The sequence below is a fragment of the Zonotrichia leucophrys genome, chromosome 2 (assembly GCF_028769735.1).
Source record: "Zonotrichia leucophrys gambelii isolate GWCS_2022_RI chromosome 2, RI_Zleu_2.0, whole genome shotgun sequence".
NCBI classification, from domain to species: domain Eukaryota; kingdom Metazoa; phylum Chordata; class Aves; order Passeriformes; family Passerellidae; genus Zonotrichia; species Zonotrichia leucophrys.
This window is the reverse complement of record NC_088171.1, coordinates 119,492,347-119,514,437: the sequence shown is the minus strand read 5'-3', so window position 1 is coordinate 119,514,437 and position 22,091 is coordinate 119,492,347. Positions and strand designations below refer to the sequence as shown.

At 36.3% G+C, this 22,091-nt stretch overlaps 1 protein-coding gene across 10 annotated transcripts in view; it reads right to left on the bottom strand.

The window, feature by feature from the left end:
- C2H8orf34 (chromosome 2 C8orf34 homolog) overlaps positions 1–22,091 on the bottom strand; it is a 150,280-nt gene that overhangs the window by 33,560 nt on the left and 94,629 nt on the right. For all 10 annotated transcript variants that reach the window (XM_064706199.1, XM_064706195.1, XM_064706196.1 and 7 more), the window contains 2 exons: positions 19,785–19,920; positions 2,599–2,684 (listed from right to left, as the gene is read on the bottom strand). In XM_064706199.1, coding sequence (XP_064562269.1) covers positions 2,599–2,684; positions 19,785–19,920 — 222 coding nt within the window. The remainder of the gene's footprint in view (positions 1–2,598; positions 2,685–19,784; positions 19,921–22,091) is intronic.

Sequence of the window (22,091 nt, the reverse complement as noted above, 5' to 3'; positions counted from 1 at the left end):
GTCAGTATAGTGCCTGATGCTGCACATGATCTTCTCACATCAGCTCCTGCACTGCCTTTAGTAGGTAGAATGGCTTAAAATGAGGCTTATTTATAAGGGCTGTTAGATCAGATGTTCTGCCAATTACTTCTGAGCTTAGTTCATCTGAAATTCGCAGGAGAGATGTTCCAGATCTAACAACAGAAACAGATCATTATCTAAAGAAAGCTACTCCCAACTTTGTTGTGCATCAGCACCTTGCTTGCTTATTCTTGAATGAATGGTTTGCATCAGCACTTCCCAATGCACTTTCCCCTCATTAAGGTCACTGGTACTGATAAATAGCAGAACATAAATTCAAATAAACCTGGTAAGTGAAGCCTGCTAATCACTATTTCATGATGTAATACATCTATAAGAGGACATAACTAAAAATTCACTGCAATGATGGCTTGGTTACTTAGGGTCTTTTAACAGTATCTTTATGAGGCTTTTTTAATCATCCTCTCATACATAATAATATTTATTGGAAATAAGTATCAGATGCAAAGAGAGCAAATACTGTGCTGCATTTACAGGGAGGATTGATAGAATGGGCAGTTGCCTGAGCTCTGTGTCTGTTTATAGTCTGTACCTACTGGTGAAATCCAGCTGTGTTTTTTTTTTTCAAATTGAAATGTAGCACTAGCCAACATTTTAGGAAAAAAAAGACTCCACCATATGTTACAAAACACTGAACATTTCTGAGGGCACCTCTTGACAGAAATTTGGCATTAGCTTACTACTGACCTCAGTCTTTTCGCCCGAGAGGCCTTGTTATTTTCTAGCTACATGACTAACAGGTCCATGTATATTCATAGACATCAGATAGATGTTTATAACAACATGAATATCAGTGCCCCACCTTCCTATCTAAATTTTACTCCCTGCATCTTATTGAATGTGTTTTTTTTTAAAGAAAGCATCTCCCATCTTCTCCGTAGCCATACTGACTGCAGAGTATTCAGAAGCACATGAAGTGGCTGAAGGTAGAACAGCTGTAGCACTTTTGTGCTCTACATTCTGTGACCATGAAAGATCCAGCTCCAATATTACACAGCATCCAGTACTTTCTGATAGTTTCACCTTCTTTAATCCCGGTATTGCTGCCACTTAGCAAAACTTAACAATTTAATTGAGTAGGTAAATCTGCAATTTTAGAACACGACATGGCAAAGTGGGCATACTTTCACTTCAGGAGCAAAGGTGCACAGGAAGAAATATGAAAGGATGAGGTCTGTTCAAAAATTATTTTGTGAACTGTAGAGCTTTTTCCCACATGTCTGTTTTACCAATCTATTTGCTTTTGCTGCAATAATCCCATGCATGTATATTCCTTTACTTATCCCAAGCAAGCCACCACCACCTCCCTTTCTGGGAATCACTCTCACAACAGAATTTTGCTTTTCTTTCACAGGGCTTGAATGAAGTCACCTGTCTGAGCATCTCTTGCTGACAATCTTTGTGAAGATTGTAAGGACATCATGTTTTGAGATTCTGAGCATCCTATTACCTTGTTCAATTAGGTGATCAATGGCAGATAAAAGGAAAAGCCAATGTCTTGACTGCATGAAACCACACATTCTCAGAAAACCAGTTTGAAAAATTAGTCTTTAAAGACACATTAATTACTAATGGTTGGTTTACAAATGAGGCAAGAGAAATGAGTAAAAGCTCAGGTTGCTGTGATATCTAATAATATATACAATAGGATTAGATAGCAGACAGGGAGTAGGATAATTAAAAAATTACATTCTGGGGTTTTTTTTGTGTTAATTGATCACCATAGCTAACTTGTCCATGGCTGCTGAAGACTACACTGCAAATCAAAACATACAATTGTAGACTTGGCTGGTTCAACAGTAAGGCAATGGACTGAAAGATTTATGTTTGCAGATTCACTGTCAAAACCTGTATTTCTTTCTCTCTGTATTACAGCAGCAGCTAAGATAAAGTTAACCTTCATCAATTTTATCTTTCACAGGAAAGCTGGGCATTCTCTGGAAAGATATCCCTTATGAAGTGCCTTTTTCAACATTTCAGGTGTTACTCAGTTCAAACACCTGAGAAGAAATTGAAATAAGCCTGAGTGTCCTGACTGCAGATTAACCATATGAACATGTTTGTATGAGGGGAAAAAGTGTTTTTCAAAGTTATTTTATAAACTCTTTCTTTCTACTGTAAAACATTTGAATCATCTGGATGCATGTGTAGTAATAAATTAAATATTTCAAAGACCATTCTTTGGCATAAAAGCAGCAATGAACACCCCATGCCTATGCTATTAAGCTGTTTTAAATGTTAGTGTGCTAACATAAAATCTGTCTAATAAGAACAAATTCTGGCCCAGTGCACCTCTCAAAATAAGCCTAGGAATTATTCTGGGGTGTTAATTGGCCATGACAAAAAATATGTTAGTGGCTCTTTGAACAGATTTGAAGTGTAAATGATTGAGTTCAAATGCCCAGGAACACTCTCTTGGAAGTGTTTCATTTTTTACAGACATAACCCCTACTCTCAAATTCAAGATGTTGATGTTTGGGGTTTTTTTTATGAGCAGCAAATATTTATATAACTTACCATCAGAGTCTGACACTGCTGGCTCAGATGTCTGAGATACCATGGAGACATCTTCTGGCCTTTCTGCCAAATTATCCCCTTGCAATCTAAATTATGGAAAAATAAAATGAAAACATTTGCAATCATATTCAACGGATAAGACACAGAAGATTATCCTTGGCTACATGTCCTGCTCACAACATTGCCCTAATTATAAGAGCAGCTTTGCTGAAAAGCCCACACTCAGGGTTCAGTCATAACCTGGACTGTCTAGTAACCAAAACTAGACTCCAAGGAACAGCCAGCTGAATCCTAGCTTATGCATTTCTTTAAGTCATATTTTACAAAAGTGGAGGTTAGGTGTGCATGTGAGGACTGTAAGCTTCCTTCCCTTCAAAAATATTCCTTCCCTACCTCCAAAAATATTTTAATTGAATAGGAATGTGGTGAATGTCCATGCCAATGTGTTGGCAGTGAGGTGGCCTTGGTGAGGAGAGGCTGGGGCTGCCCTGAGCCAGTCACAGGTGGTTCCATCTGGCTCCAAAAGGAACCACAAGGAACCACGGCAGGGCAGAGCTGAGCTCTTCTGCCAAAATGGTGGCACCTTGGAGGAAACAGACTTAAGGAAGAGCCAGTCACAATGCCACACAGGCAGAAGAGCAGGGAACAGGAAGACTGGGAAACAGCAGAGGACACACCAAGGTCAAAGGAGATAGTGCTCCGTACTCTGAGCAGACACTCCCCTACAACCCATGGTGAAATGCCAGAGGCAATATCCCATGCAGCCCCTGGAGAACCAACACCAGGGCAGGTGAGTACGCCTGGGAGATGGACAGTAGCCAGTGGAAATCCCACACTGGAGCAGGTGAAAAGTGGGGCGAGGAAGGAAGGGCAGAGAGGACCTCTAATGGACTGACCACAGAACTCCATTCTGTCTCCCCTGCACTGCTCAGGGGGTGGGGAGAGGAGTCTGAAGTGACAGAATGAACTTGGGCCAGGAAAGGGAGGAGGAAAAGTGTGGTTTTAATGTCTATCTTTTAGTTTCTCATCACCTTAACCTACTTTAATTGGCAATAAATTAAACTAATTTTCCCCAAGTCAAGTCTGCTTTGCCCATTACAGTAACTGGTAAAAAATCTCCCTGTCTTATCTTAACCCACAAGCTTTTACTTCCTATTTTCTCCTGTCATCCTACTGGCTGGGTAGGAAACTGGCTCTTAGCCATAGTTAACCCACCACAGGGGTTATGTATGCAAGAATATTTCCTCCTCCTTTGTTACTTGTTAAAAGGAAAATACAGTAATTATGGCAGACTTTATCTTCAGGCTTTCCTGCTGCACCAGCTGACTGCAATGCCTTGACAGCAATTTATACAAATAATGCTTGTATCTGTTTTTTCAAATGAGCATCCCAGGAGTCCCACCATCCTTCTCCAGGCTCTTATGAATCCTGAGTACAAATTCTGCTCTGAGAAGTGCTTTGTAGCTCTAAATGCAATATAACTGCCATTTACATAAAGGTTATCTTACCTTGGGTTTATTCAGACATGAAAAGAATAAGAAAAATGCAATTCAATTTTGCAAAGCCCAGGAATCATAAAAATGCATTGAAGTAAAACCTTGGGGAAAGAAATAACTTATCTCTTGGAAGAAAAAAAAGTTCTTTTCTTACCCTCTGCAGCTGTTTTATACTAAGCTTGAAATTAACCTTTGAAACCAAGTAGAATCCCCTTATCTGCCCTATCTAAATTTCACATTTTATGATTCTCAGAGTTATCTAATATAGATGGACCTTAAAGTCATCTATTTGTTTGTACTCCTCAAAACCATTTCCCCAATAACCCCATCCCCAATTACGTTTATCTCCTTTTATTGCCCCTAGAATCATTTATTTATGATGGAAAGCTCAGTGTAAATTCATAATATTTCTTATCTAAGGTGGTAGATCCACAGAACATGAAACTCAAGACAACAAAATGTAAAAGTTAGAAGCTGTAAACCTTAATTTTGAAAATTACTTCTATGAATCTTTTATAGCTCTGTACCTGGCTTCTAATGCTCTAGTTACCAATTCTTTAAAGCCTAGCTTGTCAAACAGAAGCAAATTACTTTGTATCTTAAAGATATTCAAATAGAGAGAAAATAAATTGCAAATGAAATAACTATGCAAAAAAAGGGAAGCTATCAAAAAATCACGTAATTTTCCACTGCAGTACAATTCACCCATCCTCCTTCATTATATACATATGCACATTTACTGCAAGCACATATTCAGTCTTAGAAAGACATGCATGAAATTGTAGGAACCAGAAGTGAGATACTCATCTCTCCAGCAATGTTGGTAGTTCATTTACATTTAACTAAAAGGATGATTACTCCAACCTTTTCTGCTTACATTATAGTCATATAAAAACTATCTCTAGGAGTGGAGCTGCTTCTTTTGTCCCATCAGATTTTTCAAGATTTTATAATGTTCCCATTCAGAGCTTCGATAAATCCAAACCAGACATGAATAACTGGAACTATGATCATCTTTTTCTAGATTTTAGATATATTTCAGTGGTCCATTGCTTCATGAAGAAGATATACACACAAAAAATCTTTTCAATGTATCTAATCAGAAAATCAATTTCATAGAATTTTACTTTGTAGGAAGAAATATACTGGATGGATGGGTGAATAGGATGTTTGACATGTCCATACCTTATAATAACATCCAATTTTCAATTTATTTATGCATTTCTTACAAATAGATTCATATCAGAATAGATTCTCATGAATCTCAAGCAACAAAAAAAGTCACAAACACACACAAAAGAACTCTGGTACTTGGACTATTACAATTTCTTCTTCAAAGGTAGTATTATTCATAAGAAATCTCCACAGTGAAATGAAAACACTTAAAAACTCTTAAGCAGAAAGAAGCATTCATTAGAAAGACACATAGGTTTAGAAGCTACCTAAAAATTACTGTCTTACTAATGCTTGATGCACTACTTCATCTTTCAACCAAAGCATTCTTTCAGCTATTAATTATTTTAATGAAAGTCTAAATTTGATACCTGATACTCAACATGTTTTCCCATATCTGTTTCTAGTGGGATTTCTTGCTTAGAGGACATTGTTTCAGTTATAGTAACCAGCTGCATGTTGGAGCTTCAAGAGCTACAAAGCAAACAGCCTACAGGTAAATATTTCAATTTTCTGTGACCCCAAAATGCATTCCAAGAAAACTGTTAAGGACTTCAGGACCAAGGATATTCTGAATAAATTCTACAGTTTTAGTGCAGAAGCATTACACAGGGTCTATCACTACAAGCAAGCTTGTGGATGTGTGAATCACAGTTCTCCTACTGGTATGATCTTAAAAATATGATTCACAGAATGGGTCAGACTGGAAGAGACCACAGTGGGCCATCTGGTCCAACCTCCTTGCTTGACCAGGGTCATCCAAGTGCACATGGCACAGGGTTGTGTACAGACGGTTCTTGACTATTTCCAGTGAGGGAGACTCCACAGCCTCTCTAGGCAACCTGTTCCAGTGCACGGTCACCTGCACAGGAAAGAAGTTCTTCCTCACGTCCAGGTGGAACTTCCTGTGCATCAGTTTTTGCATATTGCCCCTTACTCTATTTCTTGGCATCATCAAAAAGAGTCTGCATCCAGCCTCTTGAAACTCTCCCTTCAGACCCTTGTAAACATTGGTAAGGCCCCTCTCAGTTATCTCGTGGCTGAACAGGCCCAGCTCCCTCAGCCATTCCTCTCAGGAGAGACGTTCCAGTCCCTGCACCACCTTTGTAGCCCTTCACTGGACCTGCTCCATGATCTCCATGTCTCTCTTGTCCTGAGGAGCCAGAACTGGACACAGCACTCCAGATGTGGCTTCACCAGGGCTGAGTACGGTTAGAATCACCTCCCTCAACCCACTGGAAATGCTCTTCCTAACACACCCGCAGGACACCATTGACCTTCCAGGCCACAGGGACACACTGCTGGCTCATGGACAGATGCTGTCCACCAGGACCCAGGTCCTTCTCTGCAGAGCTGCTTTCCAGCAGGTCGGCCCCCTGCCTGTGCGGGGGTGCAGAGGAATATTCCTCCCCAGGTACAGGTACAGGACCCTGAATTTGCCTTTGTTGAATTTCAGATGGCTCTTCTCTACCCATCTCTCCAACCTGTGAAGGTTGGATGCAGGACATATTCCTATCTGAGAACTCCTCCAGCGCACTAAATGTAGACATACATGATGATTCTCCTCTATGTCAACACTGTTGTTCTATGACATTCTTAAAATAAATAGTTAGAGAAACTGAAATAAATTTGATGTTCCAGCAGAATGCTAGAATTAAAAAATACCAACATACTTCACGTAATACTTCTTAGGACTACATGGGATTAATAAAAATAATTACAAACATAGGTACTTTCTATTATCAGGGCTTAAGGAGAAGGCATAATGTATTCTAAAAATGAAGAAATGGAAATGCTTTGGATACCTCATAGTGAGATTTTTGCCCTCTAGTATTGGTTCTTTGCATAGACTACTGATTCAAAGTATGTGTATTAATAATTGTCTTGCACTAGTTTATAACAGAGGTTGTACTTTAGGAAATTTCTGTGCCAAATAAAATTCAGAGAGTGATTGTCACTTACAGACAGAAATTTAGATTATATTTAGGTTAATGCTCTTTTCACCTATTCTTCCAGAAATATGTCACCAAATTCCCATTCTATTCCTTCCTAAAATGAACCAGTAGAACGGTTATCATTTTTAGACAAAATCTCCTTTAATCCCAAATAAACAACTACAGGCAAGAGTTATATAATTAATGCACATGTGGTTGGCCTTCAAATTCTGATACACAGCTAAGGACTTATTTTTATTTTTAAACGTAGCAAACTAGAGCTGCATAACTGTGTTCAAATTCTGATATTCCCTAGAGGTGAACAACAACAGAAACTGAAACTCCACTTGAGAAATCCTGAAAACCTCCTGTTTCAAGAAAATACAAATGCTTCTGCTGACATTTCAGTAGTGAAGAAAAATTCCTTCAGGGGCTCCAGGACAGTAAAGGGCACTCTCCAAGGAGGAGGGGGAAATTGCATATCTAAGCACTGCAGCTCCAGCCATTCTCTCTGCTTTGCCCTGTGTCAGCTAAATTTTATTGAATCTGAATAAACACTGTAAAAAATTTTGGTTTCTGTGAAACATTATTCCTGAAAACACACATTTAATTGGAAAATTCCTGATCTCCATTGCTAAAGACTCAGTTGACTTCTTTTAGCTGAATATGGTGAGAAGCAGTGGAAAGTTCGGAAAAGAATCCTTAAATCATTCAGCAAAAGGAGAAGTAAAGTAATTTTCATGATCAGCCAAAACAGGCGCATATTTTTAAGGGCACAACAACAAAGTTCTCTGAAAAACAGAGGTAGTGTCAAGTTTGAATTAGAATCTTAATTAACGAGATTTTGACTTGTTGAATCACTTATTTTCCTAAATTATTTCAAAGTAGCTTACCCATTCTCTTGAAAAAATCCTACCAAATACTTCCATGATTTATAGTTAGTTTCTTTATGAAGCAGTTATTATTTTGGAACAAAAATTCTAATACACATTTTATAAAATTAATTAATATCATGAACTTATTAACAAAAGAAACTTATTATATATATAACATTATGATGCTCCCTTGTCAGCCAAAGGGAATTTTAATCAGAGATGAGAAGAAGGGAAAATTTGGCTTATTGGACTTTCATTTTTTTTCTCCAAATCACCTACTTCCTTTCTGTAATTTAAAACTTCACATCTACATCAAACCTTCTCTGATAGCACTGGAATACTGAGTTATAACTTTTCTAGGACAAATACATAACTCCAGGGAAGTTATAGCAACAGAGATCAGACAACAAAAGCTCTGAAAGGCCCCACACGTTTTTAGGTTACGTTGAATGTTTTCTTGCACCTTTCCCTAGCAACCTCAACACCAGTAAGAGTATTTCAAGCTTCACAATCATCTGTCCTGACTTGCCTATAATAATGAGTTTATTTCACTCTTTGTTCCCAAACATACTGGTCCAAATTCTGACCTCATGTACCTTGACTTACTGACTCCACAAGTTCTGCACTCCCTCATACTGCTGTAAAATCCAAAGTTTTTTCAGCACCTAAATATAAAGCCAGGAATTTCTGACTTAGTCCATTTGTTTTACTAATGTCTTTTACAAATATAAAATATGAAAACTGTACCATAAAAATTCCTATTGTATTCACAGGTACAGAGGCACAAAGATGTAAGTTTTCCAGTACAGACTGTACCAGTTAATATAATGGTAAAATTATATTAAATAAATATTATTAAAAAATATATAGGAAAAAGTACTCTTTATCTGGTAAAACTCCTCATCAGCTTTAGCTACACACACTACCTTCTTAATGAAGATTAGATTTTTTAAAAAGTTTATGTGATTTTTAGATCACTGAACTGTATAAGAAAAATGCCTTAGATCCTCTAACACAGGATTGAGAATTTGGTGAGCAATGAAAGTGGCTGCCACCTCTGAAGCAACAATAGAAAAGCTCTGCAGCATGTCATCTTGTTATATTAAGAAATCAGTGCCATAGTTTCTGTTTTCACTCTACACTAAAATACAGGAAGCATCTGCATTGAAGAGAAATAAAGGATGAGGACTATTGGATTATCCTGCAGAACATTACCTAGGAAGGCAGACATTTCCAATATCAAACTATAAGAACACACAAATAAATAGAAATATATAGTACCATCTCTAAATAAAATGTAGGAATATATGCTTAATGATGCAATCAGCATGCTTTCCAATAGACATTTATAATTCATTTAAATCCACTTTAAAGAAGTGATCCAAGGCCACCAGGCATTGTTGTTACTATCAGCAATTCTATTCATGTGAGACATACAGAATTTATATTATTTGAGTTTCACCCTGATCTAACATACAATGAATCTAAACTAATTTCATGTTCACCAATACCATTCAAACCACAGTCTATTTCTTGCTTTTGCACTCACTTTCTTAAGGACACTGTCTCTTAGTGCTTAAACATCAGAACACAGAAAATTACTTGAAAAATGGATTTTGGTTGAAATTCATTCTCCTTTTGCAAATTAAAGACATTGTTTTTCAGTTACTCTTGGAGATCTTTGTGGAAAGTTTCCACATCACCAATAGTTAATGCACAGCATAATGTTTTCAGCTGGTAAATACAAGAATATACATTTGCTGAGCAAAACCTACACATTGACACAGCCTGCAAATTAATCTTTTTGTGTGCTGCTTGCCTTTCCAAAATGTCTGAATGCAGGTCTTTGTGCCTTTAAATAAGTACACTCTGCAGTTATTTCTGAGGAGAACCAAAAGTGGAAATATATTTCCCAGAGTAAGGAATCCATAAAGGGACTGAATTATCTAATCCTTTTACAAGATGAGGAATTAGGCCATTCTTATGGCAATCTTTTATCTGCTTCTGGCTTCAAACCATTATCTCACAGGAGAAAAATTACAGTCTTTGTCAGTCTTTTCAGACTTAACACTCTTTCTTCTCCTGTGAACCATTTTTCCTAGGACTTGTGAAAGAGTTTTGTGTGTGAGTGTGCATTTGTGTCTTTAAGAGCTATATTAAAATGCTATCCAGAGCCTCAAATTATGACCAACAAGCTTCCTCAAGCTCATGATCTCCTGGCTTCCTCCATGTATCTTTTTCATCCAGAAGAAACTTCTGTGGCTAATATCCATCACATTGTTGTACAAAAACCAGAAAGGATCTCGAAACATTGCCGTAGAGAATTAGCTTGCAAAGCACACATCAAAGAGAGCAAAGGAAAAGAAGGGTGAAAAGTTTGGTAAAGCACTTGTCTTTTTAAATTATTGGGGGAGTTAAATGGGTTTTGCAGGGGAAAAGAGAAAGACATGTCGTGACAAGATCTGCAAATGAAGGACAGAATGAATCGGATGTTGCCTTCCATTAAATTGAGACAAAGAAGAATAATTTTCAGGACCAGCAAAATAGTATTAATTTAATATTCAAATATGCTCCTACTTCCTTCATTTTTACAAATCAAGACTAGGACATTAAAAAGGCCTAAAAAAATCCTTTACATCTTCAGTTCTCAGAATTTCTCTGAAGGAGTTTCAAATGTTTGCAAGTGCACCAACCTGCTCAAACCAGTTCTCTCTTTAACAACCAGCCTGAAATAAAAAAAAAACAAGAAACAACAAAACAGGTACTGTTGAACAACAGTTCTAACAAAAGATAGTCCAGTGACATGCCACTAATTCACAGCATCTTATGCTGCATTCTTCCTGCATAACCAAAACCACATATTAAAACCCTGTCAGTTAAGTCAGAGTAGGGCTATCTCCAGATAAACTTGGTGCACTGCCATGTTACCCAAACCAGATTTATTATGATAAGGTGTATGTGTAATATGTAATTCACATGCAAATGTACCTAGTGCTCATGTTTCAAGTCAAAGTCTATTTTCACTAACATGTAAACATTTATCTTTCTTCAAACAAATGGAAATCTTCTATTACTTTTATGCTGACTGACAGCTTTTTAAGTCAAGAAAAACCAAGTCTACCTCACATGTGCATACTATAAGGAAATAAAATAAATCCAATACAGAGGGAAATACATCATCTGAAAACACTGGTCTCTTCATAGCTTATTATAATTTTTGATAACAGATTATATTTTCACATTATTTTTTCACATTATATTATCACAGTATTTTGTGGAACTTCTGATAGGACTGAAATTATTGCTTGGTGAATTTACCAAGTGGGAAAAACATGTAAAAAAAGAGGGAGGAAAGTAGTCTGATCTTTCTGGGATTTCTGTCTGAGCACTTCATGTAAATCTCCTGTCTTGTATTGCTGCCCTCCCCAGACACTGTTAAGATTTTGAACACAGAAAGACTTTGACCATTCTTCCAAAACACAATTCATTGGGAGTTTTCCATGAAATTAATTGAGGTTTAGGATTAAAAATTATACTATCTTGTGCACTTCAGAGGTCAAACTTGGATCCATGGACTCAAAAAAATAATTTGAAATCACACAGGTATTTTCTATTTTGCATACAGTAAGATGTTCCAAAGAAACACAAGACAGTGAAAGAAAAGGCAGTGTGTTACTCTTAAAACTTAGCAAGTCAGCCTACGAAATCTTAAAAAAATTATTGATGGTCTTTGACTCTGATAACCATAAGCGCCAGTAAAAACATTTTCTGAATTATTTTCTTCTTCACTGTTTTTCTTTTGTTTTGAAAGCACAAGATACCAAAGTGCTACACCACTTCAGGGAAGGAAAGACAGAGTGATTTATTTTTGCTGTACTTAGCACTTACAAAACCAAAGGCAATGAATACACTATTTTGGCTATTTATGCATCAAAACTGGGCAAATTAACCACTGCCCAAATGCAACTCATTGAAAAAGCAAAGTGAATATTTACTTTTTAATTTATTTTTTTTGCCACAGCTTTTTCTTTTCCCATAATTATTTTCGTTTTTCTACTTTATAAGAAGTTTTAACTAGCCAAAGGAAAAATATGGGGTTTGTTTTCAATTTTCCAAAGTGAAAGGAGATTTTTAAAAGTTATAAAGCAGGACCATATGGAGTTTAATTTACGTGTTTGCCACTATTAAAAGGGAAAATATGCAAATAAAACATTTTGTTTAGGACAAAGTCTGTGAAGCTGGCACAAACAAACATGAGGAAAATTCAGCTCTTTTAAACAAGAGGCCCAATAAAACTAAGGTTACAAAAAAATAGATAAAGGAAAAAAGAATGTAAAATAGTGACATGAGTAATCTGGAATGTTTAGTACTTTCTGCCCTATAATAATAGCCACTTTGAAATAGTACACAGTCAGAAAGGTAATATGAAATGCATGACAGAAAAGAAAAAAATACATGTATGTAATCAAGAATTTTGATTTAGATTTGAAGACATAAGCTTCCTCAAAGTCTGTACATGAACCCTAATCACAGAATTTTCCCTCTTTCATTCTGTACCAACTACCTCAGTTTGGAAACACTTTTCCTGCTTGGTACTTTGAGGTAATTTGTTCCCAGGTTTCAGGAAAATTAACAAAGCAGAAATTTCTGCCAGAAACTGACTCACTAAGCTGGCCTTACCACTACTGGGCAGACATACAAAGACTATTCTTTATGCAAATACATGTACCAAACCACACATATACCTGTGCCCACTCCCCAGTATTGCATCACAGTGTACAGAGTCAAATAAGGGATTATATGGAGCACTTGAGAGGTTATTCTTTCTGAAACATCTGTGTATTATTGATTATTAATATTAGAGTCTATAAAGAAAAACAGGGAGTTATTTTATATCCACTGTGATCAAGTTTTGTTCTAATTCCATTACCTCTTAACACTGCAGTAAAAGGGATGATTATAGCTCATGTAAACATACCAGAACCACCTTTAAGTTAGCATCTGCAGATTTCCTTCACAGAGCAGTTTTGACAATTCATGTAGCAGCTAAGGAATATTTGCACATACAGAACTTTCCCTGCTATAATTCAGTGCAGACATAGCTGTTTATTATGTCACCCAGGCAGCACACACTGTTACATATGGTCAAGAAACGGGGAAAACAGTCCATGGAGTTTCAGTGCCATTTAGTCCTGCATGCATTTTCATGGTATTACTCCCTCTGAGGTGACTGATGTCAGAATGCTCAGTTTGAGAAAGAAATCTTACAGCCTGACTTGAATAGCAGCAGTCTGCTAAAAACAGAGCAGAAGCATCTACTGTGATGGCTTAGTCTAATTTGGCAGAGCATAAACCTAGACCAAGTGCCAAAAAAATGTACCAGTAGCTAAAGTTACATCCTTTCTTCTGCCAGGACCTATGGCATCTCTAGAGGATGCTGGATGTTGACCATTTTTCACCCAACCTGATGAGCCTCTATCCCAGTGTTGCACGGTGCAGTATCCATTTCCTGACACCTTTCCATCCCCAGTTCTAGAGTTATTTTGGGATTACATGCCTGGGCAAGGTAGGAGAACCCATCTCATTTCAAAACACAAGTCAGCCATACCAGTGGTTTCTGTTCAGGGAACACAATGACATTGAGAGTAGACTTGTCATAAACAAGAAGGAAGGGATCTTGTGCAAAATGAAAGCTGAGGAAGCTTAGTAGGCTTCCTTTCTTTTCTTGAGGAAATCTTCCAGGAGCCTATCACCATTGTCTGTTTTTTAAATGTAGACTTTAATCAATATTTATTAACTTCCTCATAAAGGTAATTTCATTAAGTTTTCTCTTTGATGTCTGAAGTTTCAGGAGTGTTGTCTGGGGACAGTGTATACAGTAAAATAGCTTTTTAACAGCAATTTTTTCTCTCTTTACAGTCATCAGATTTTCTGCTTTTGATAGTTAAACTAGATTCACTTGTCAAGCTTCAGACTACTTTCTTCACAGCTCATTATCAAGTTTTCCACCAAATGCTTCTTTATGACCTCAAGTTTCATTAGAATTGTCAGAGCTTTGTGGCACTGAGATAAAGCACTTCCATACAAACGCTAAGATTATAAAACAGTTGAATTCCCCAGCCAACCAAATAATTCCTGTTCTTTTCTAGAGATATATGATGGCCAGTTCAAACAACAGTTCCATAGTTTCCACCATTAATCTGAAATTATGTCAAATTATAGCTGGCTCCTTCATTTCTTTTGTCTCCTCCTCTGTAGGTTCCTGGTTGCCAGGGCTCTATGTCATTAAGATCTGCTCAAATTCCATGGACTTATTGCAGAGAACTAATATGTGATTCTAACTTTCACTTAGCACCACATAGTTTATATGATTATATTCCAGGCATCGATGTAGTGGAAACTATATTGTAGGAAACCAAACTTAAAAATATCCAAATTGTTAAAGAAAAAGTTACTGGTAAATAAACAAACTAACTTGAACACTGAAGGACAAGATATCTTAAAGGTGTAAAAGTCAGAGATGATGAGTAGGGTAAGGTTTCACAAGCAAGGGAAACTGGCATGAGAATTTTTGAGTACTTTCTTAAAACAAAGTTTTCCAAAAATATCTACATTGGCAGCACACACAGAGTACCTCATTTATTCTACATTAATAGATCAAGGATAGAAGTTCCTACACTTGAACTGTACTCCACATCCCAAGGATGAGAGAAAGAAAAGTTCAATTTTATTTTTTTAATGTATAGATGTACTTTGTTTGTTTATATCTATATTTTTGATTCCTCTAGTATGTTAAAAGGCCTCACTACACTGTCCTTTTGCTTTAGCTAATCTTAAAATATTAAATAAAACATTGCATCTCAACCCTACATTTGTATGCGACTAGTGTTCCTTCCTAACATTCTTGTTCAGAAGCCTTCAAGCTTGTGGCACAGTATGTTTTCTATAATCCCATTTCTTTTTTAATCACATGCAACCCCTTTTTTGTATTCTATTGATGTTAAAAAGAATGAATGCAGCCCTTGCGCTATTAAAAACAAAAAGCTTCTTACTTTCAGGAATGCATTGGCAAGAATCCACAAGAACAAGATTTAACTTTTGAGCATGGCAGTGGGCATACAAGGCTAATGGGTGGTCCCTTAAAAAAAGAAAAAAGAAAAAAAGAAAACCCCCTGTAATTCATTCAATAGTACATTAATATTATCTTTTACCTTATGGTTGATTAAATTCTTGCAAAACGCTCAATGTGCAAGTCACAATACATATCAGAATTATGGAAGTGGTGTTTGGCTTTTACAAATTGTCATTTAAATATCTATTTAACCCATACAAGTTTTGTTAATGTGTGAAAATGCCTTATAATTCATTGGCCAAACCTGAAATGCATTTGTTTCTCCTGTATGTGAGAAAGGATTCACAAAAACATGTTACAGAATGAGTCAGTCAATTTATAAGCCACTCAGAGCAACTGTGCCCTTGGACAAAGAAAGAATTATTATAACCATTTTACTCAAATAATCAAAATCCAGATCCATTTTAGTAGAAGTGTCCTTCCCAATTTTTCAGACTAAAAAGAAAAAAGCAAACCTTCCAAATACAGGATGGGGATTTTCTGTAGCCTTTTTTCTGTATCTATAAACCTTGTTTTGTTCCACCTTGTGAATGATGTCACCCCTTTATTTAGATGACTTAATATGCTACTTAACTTGCCCTGTAGTCCAAGAGCAGCTATGGGAATTACATTGTTCTGGTAGCTACTTCCCCATTTGAAAAACCTCTTAAAGCTGTTATCCATCTGCATTTCGCTCATCGTGTGTGAAACATCTATACAGAAAACAGTAAGCTCTCTGTTTCTTACAGTTATATGCCAGACTACAAACCAATTTATACTCCAGTAGAATTAACCCTTCCTTTAATTTCTCATCACCCTCTGGGGACTCTTTTACAAAGGTTTTTTGGGATCTTGGTTGTTTTGGGGGGAATTTTTTTTAATTTTTTAAATCATAAGCTATAAAAACCAATTTGATATGATATATTGAAAGAATTCTCCATTTTTATTTCCTGAATGTCTGGGAGGAGAACTTTACCTTTTTTAAAAATTACAGATGCTGTCTGTGATAACTATCTACCTGTTTATTATTTGAAGATGATTGGTGAAATGAAATTATTATGATTAATGGTTAGATATAAATTTCTAAAAAAAGTTACAAGTTTGGGAGTTTTATTCTTGTTCAAATAATGTGAATTCTGAGTTTCATTTCTTATGATTCACAACTAAGTTTGTGCTTTTGTCTCAGAGACTTAGGGCAAGTGAGAATATTTTCCCAAATGCAGTGTCTAAACATCATTGCAGGTTTCCTCCACAATATAAACTGGATTTAGTTTGTCTTGCAACAAAATTCGTTTTTATCTCTAACTATAGTCACTTCCATTTGGCATTCCTTTTTTGTGGTACAAAGGGAAGGAGCTATACAGGCTCCTTTACAGACTAAATGAAGTCTGATCACAAGTATCTCAGCATGGAGGAAAACCATTGGTTTAGTCCATTTTTTTCACAAGTCATTGCTCTCATTGTAGGAAGCTCCAGAAGCCACAGAAATATAAGATATATAGCTGCACCCTACAGCAGGTGGTTTTATGGGGCATACAAAATGAAACCAGCACTATTCTCAGGCTAAGGTAACCTACACATAGCCATAGACCTGTTCACTCTAATTCTCAAATAATTAGGGAGCGCTAATGATCTATGGCAAGAAAATGTCATCCTAGAAGCAAGAGCATCCAAAACTAACACACTCTTTTAATGAAGAAATAGGGTGGAACTTCAATAAGAATAGTCATCCTTTCCAAGTGAGATACAAAATATTAAGCCAAATTACTTAAAGCTAGTACTGAAAAACACCTTCAATTGTTTAAATAAACATCTCTTAGAAAAGCTCCAATATATCCAAGAAAGCAGGAAAACTTCTGAAGGAGGTATCATAGAAAGTAAATTGAGTGGTGAGTAATGAGAGCAAAGCATTTAAAAAAATACATAAAGGTTGAAAGAAATCAATTACTCATGCAAATGCATGAGTAAAATTCAATTTTTTGTATGAGCAAAGACATGTTTCCTAATATTTGGAACTTCGCCAATTAAATTTCAAGTAAAAAGTCGCATTTCTCCTAACGACAGCCAAAATACCTTCAGCAAACCTAATCTGGTAATCTTACTTGACAAGGCCTATTATCTATACAACACCACTGCCATTAACAGCTCAAATAATTTCAAATCCCCTTGTACAACTGTAAAATGAGTAACATTAAGAGGAAATATACCTGTTTAATTGTAACCAAAAGCATGCATAACAGCTTTTATTGACTTCTTTTTAAATTGTATTCAAATATGTCTACAATCAAATCATACAGTATTTTTATATACACTGTACAGCACACAAGACTAGTTAGAAAATGGTACATGAAAACATAAAAATATAATTTCTATAACAAATTAATAGTCTAATAGGTTCTATATTTTGACCTTACATTAACTATTAGCCTTTGTCATAACAACAGAAACAAGGGCCAACACTGAGAAACTGATTCAGTGAGACGATCTAATTTTATAGCACAGTGTTTTTAATGGCTATTTCATTGACTGACAATCTAATTGCTCTTGAAATCAAACACGAAGAAACTGTCTTCATGTCTTTGAAGCCACTTGTTTCATGCAACTGTCTGTACCCCCTACTTCATCTGCTGCAAGAAGGTGCCAGACTAAACCCCTGTGAAGGTACTGAAGAGAGAGCTAATTGCACTAAAAACTGTCTTGATGAGAGGAAAGGTGTCCTCAGTAAGAAGGAAGGAATGCTCCAAAAGAATGGAGAGACTTTATCACCTTGAAGAAAAAAATGCTAGCTTCCTCACTACTGAACACAACAGAAATACTAGTTTGTCTCTTTTGACTTCCCTTGCTCCTAAAGCGATGGTGTATTTTTTTTAATTCCTCCATAGTTTAAAGAAACTGCTAAACTGCAACAGGAGTAAAAAGAATCACAGTCATGAAGGTATCACCCAGTTCCTCACCGATTTCATTAAACACGGTAGGGAAATCATTGAAGGTGCACAGGCAAAATAAAGCATTGTTTTGCATTCTCTGGTAAGTGAAGTGACAAAAGGGATCTTTTTCTCCCAGCTCATTTTATTTTAAAGGGCAGAATCGTTTATTACATGCAGTTAAAGAACAATACCAATAGCCAAGGTTTCTAGGTTTGGCTCAAGATCCGAACCCTTTGTTCCCTGGTGTGCAGGACTGAGAGAATATATACTATCTTGGCACCTGCTGTTAGCAGCTACTTAAGGAAATTCAAAACTTAATTAACCTTCATAGTAATCCATAAAAGATGTTATGTAAGTTCAGAACCTCAGAATTTAGAGAACTTAAGGTTTCTATATTCCTTACTTCTCTACTTCTTAATCCATGGACTATGGATGTCGGGTGAAAAAATGTGCCATGCTTTCACGTTAGGTAGTTGTTTGGAAACATTTTACAACATAAGCAATTTTTTTGCTTGAATTGGGAAGAATTCCATGACTTGCATGTTTGCTCTTTTCTTAAAGCATAAGACCACACTGCTGACAAGCAAAACTCTAGAATTACAAGGCCATCCAGTCACTGCTGCTCTGACAGTACTGTGAAGTTCCCTGAGGCTCCACAACCCTGCTAGAGATGCTATTGCACGAGTGATTCAGTTCTGCCTGTAGTTGTGCTTCCAGAGCATCAGAAAATGTCTTGAAGCATGTCTTGTATGTCTATATAAGAGCTTTAGAAAAGTAGTAATTTATGAGCAAAATGGGGGGAAAAGTAGAAAAAAGTAGGGTGGCATATGGCCAAACTTTTGACTTAATTTCACCACAGGTTGCTTTTTATTTACAAGCGGCTAATCCGCTCTCAAACTACACAATAGAGCAGCCACTGGCAAAGGCAGGCAGATAAAATTGGCATGCCTCTATATTGTTCTTGCTAATCTGAACCATTAACAGAAGGGTGAGAAGGCTAGTTTTGTCATTTAAACAGGCTTAAATCCTTTCTCCAAATGAGCTTTTGTCTACACAGAAGAATTCATCCAGGAAATTTAAGGGTTTCTGTTAGTGTTGCATTCTCGAGTTGACTAAGCTACAGGAATACTAACCTGTTTATTTGGTCTTCATACTGTAAATGCAGAAATTATTGCCAGTTGTCAAAACTAAAAGGGGTTCAACCTGACTAAATTATTTCTCAGAGGTGAGACAGGATGAGATTATAAAGTGATCAAAAGCAACTATTTGAAATCCTGAACAGCACCTGTGCAACTAAATCTCCATTTATACAGGTGCTTTTCAAATTGGATTTGAACCCTTAAACTCCCTGATTCATCCCCCGAAAAACCACAGAAGCTCAAATAACTAATGAAATTCAGAGACGGAAGGGCTCAAAATAGTTTCAAGCTGTGAAGCAAGGCCTAAGACTAACTATGTTCTTTGATTCACCGTCGATGCAACATATCAAGCATAAACATAAGTTGCACAATTCAAATGCCAGAGGTCATAGGGTAGCCAGTAGCTAAGAAATTATTTTTTTTTTTAGCACAGGAGAGGTCATCATCTGGTCCTTAAGCCCAAAACACAGCCAAATACCTGGAGGAAAAAAGTGTATTGGTTAGCACGATCTGGTTTTGTTTCGATTTTACCTGGCACATCTTGCACATATATTCAATGTGACTTTTGCTTGAGGCTCAGCCGTATGAGCACTTCGAGTTTGATTGAATTTGCTCCCAGAAGACACCACACTTGTTACTCCTTCCATTCTGAGATCATCTAGATCCTCTGCAACAAGACAGAACAATGGGATGAACACATGATTAAATTTTGCAGCAACAAAGAAGCCTTACCTGTAGAATCACTAAAAAATGGAACTGCTCAAAAATCGGGAAGAAAACACTTACTTGCATACTAATAGGAGAAGACATTTGAGAACATTTTTATTTTTTATATATTATCACCGTCTTATAAGGGGTTCCTTAAAAATATTTAGTATAGTTTCCACATCAAATCATGCTGCATATTTTAAAAATCTTTATTTATCTGGTTCATTTCAAAAAAACTTGTTATCAAGAGATGCTTTCCAATAGCTCTATTTGACAGTGGACATATTGAAGACAAAAAAAAAATTTTTTAATGTATGCTATTTCTCTGTGTTTTTTTCATCATCTATTCACCTAGCAGTGAAAAAATATTGCTAAAATAAGCATTCTGTTAAACCCACAAAATACGAAATGGACATATATACCACATTGAAAGGGACCATAATATACATACTTAAATCTACCATATTCCTGTAATATGGGCAACTCACAATAAAAACTGAATTTTCAATGACTGTAAAATTGTTCACATTTTGAAGGGAGACAGAAGAGGGTCTCAGAGAATTTTTTTCCCAAGATGGCACTGGAATAGTGCAGCTCAACTGGACTGTAAATGAATTCTCTTGGTTTACAGTCAGGCCATTCTTTCGAGATTAGTCTCTATATTTTTGCTAACACAAAACACAAAATATTTTTTACTAACACAAGTTCTCTATGCCTCATGTATCTATAAAGCCAAATTTTCAGTTGTTTATAACTTGATTAGACTCTAGCTGAAATGTTAACAAGCAAAGCACTGGCTAGCTTTTATTAAATGATCATATACTGACCATGTAACCATGTGCAGAGTGATGCATGTGGTTTATGGTACACAGTATGCCATCATCTGATTAAAATGTCTTTCAGATATTCTATACACATGAATTTTCCTATATTTACATTTACAAAAGAAACCTAATGTTAAAGGATCTGAATGAAGCAGGAAGTACAAAAATATTTTAAATCCCAGTATCAGATAGAGAAAAGTGACAGAAAACTTTAAAATCAGAGGAGACTAATTAATTGAATTAATTAGAATTTAAATTACACAAGTAGTCATTATAAACCCACAGTGGAGAACCAAGCTGCTTTTCATACACAAATAAATGAGATACAACCCCCCAAATCTCTACCCAAAATACTTCTGGTTGTCCTCTACAGTTCATAGACCCTACTCTTACCATGGTGCTTTAAACTTCAGGCAATGTGGTCAGATTATCTGGATTATGTCCTGTTAACAACACTCTTTTGGGGAGACATGGATTTTAATAAGCAATATTCAATAACAGCTAGGCTAAACTCACACGAAAAATTTGTGACCAAAGTTCTTGAACTACATTTTCTTCTCTGTAATGTTTTATTTTACTGCTTAAGAACACTCTCCTCCCCACCACCAACCCCCAGCCAATTTGTTGCCTTGATATAAAATGACAAGTGTAGTGAAGTTTCTGGCATCATTTTACACCATTTCAACACCTTTTCCTTTAAATTTCATGTATGGTTAATACACAAACTAATTCAAAGGACCTGGAAGGTTATATGATAGAAAGCTATGAAATCAACCACCTATGAGTCATTTCAGAAAAGGTATTACATATTTGGAACACATTATGTATTAAAATAAATGCAGTTTAATTGTGCTTTAAAGAGGTGTGAAAAGTTCCATACTTTTTAACAGATGTAAACCACTGGATGAATTACAGCTTAAAAGAAATTGAAGCATATGCCTCAGGTTTTTCTCCCACTAAGCAGATGTGATTTCTTTAAATAAGGTTTTCAACTGTTCTCTGCTTGATTAACTTTTGGTTCTCTGCTGCCAAGTGTTTCGACAAAGCAATGATATAGGCTGCCCTCCATTATACTTTTTATATTTGAATTTGGATTTCAAACCCATGCCCTTTTTGTCATTTTTAGTCAACTGCCGGCCTTTTTCTCTCAAAAGAAAATTAAGTTAAACTTTGTGCAAGAAATGTGGATTCAAGAGCTGCCTGTAGTAGTAGCCAATAGACAAGTAGGCAGAATAGTATGCAGGATTGATTGTCAGATGCTGTTAGAATAACAGCAGTAATGTGCATACAAAACGAAGATTTAAAA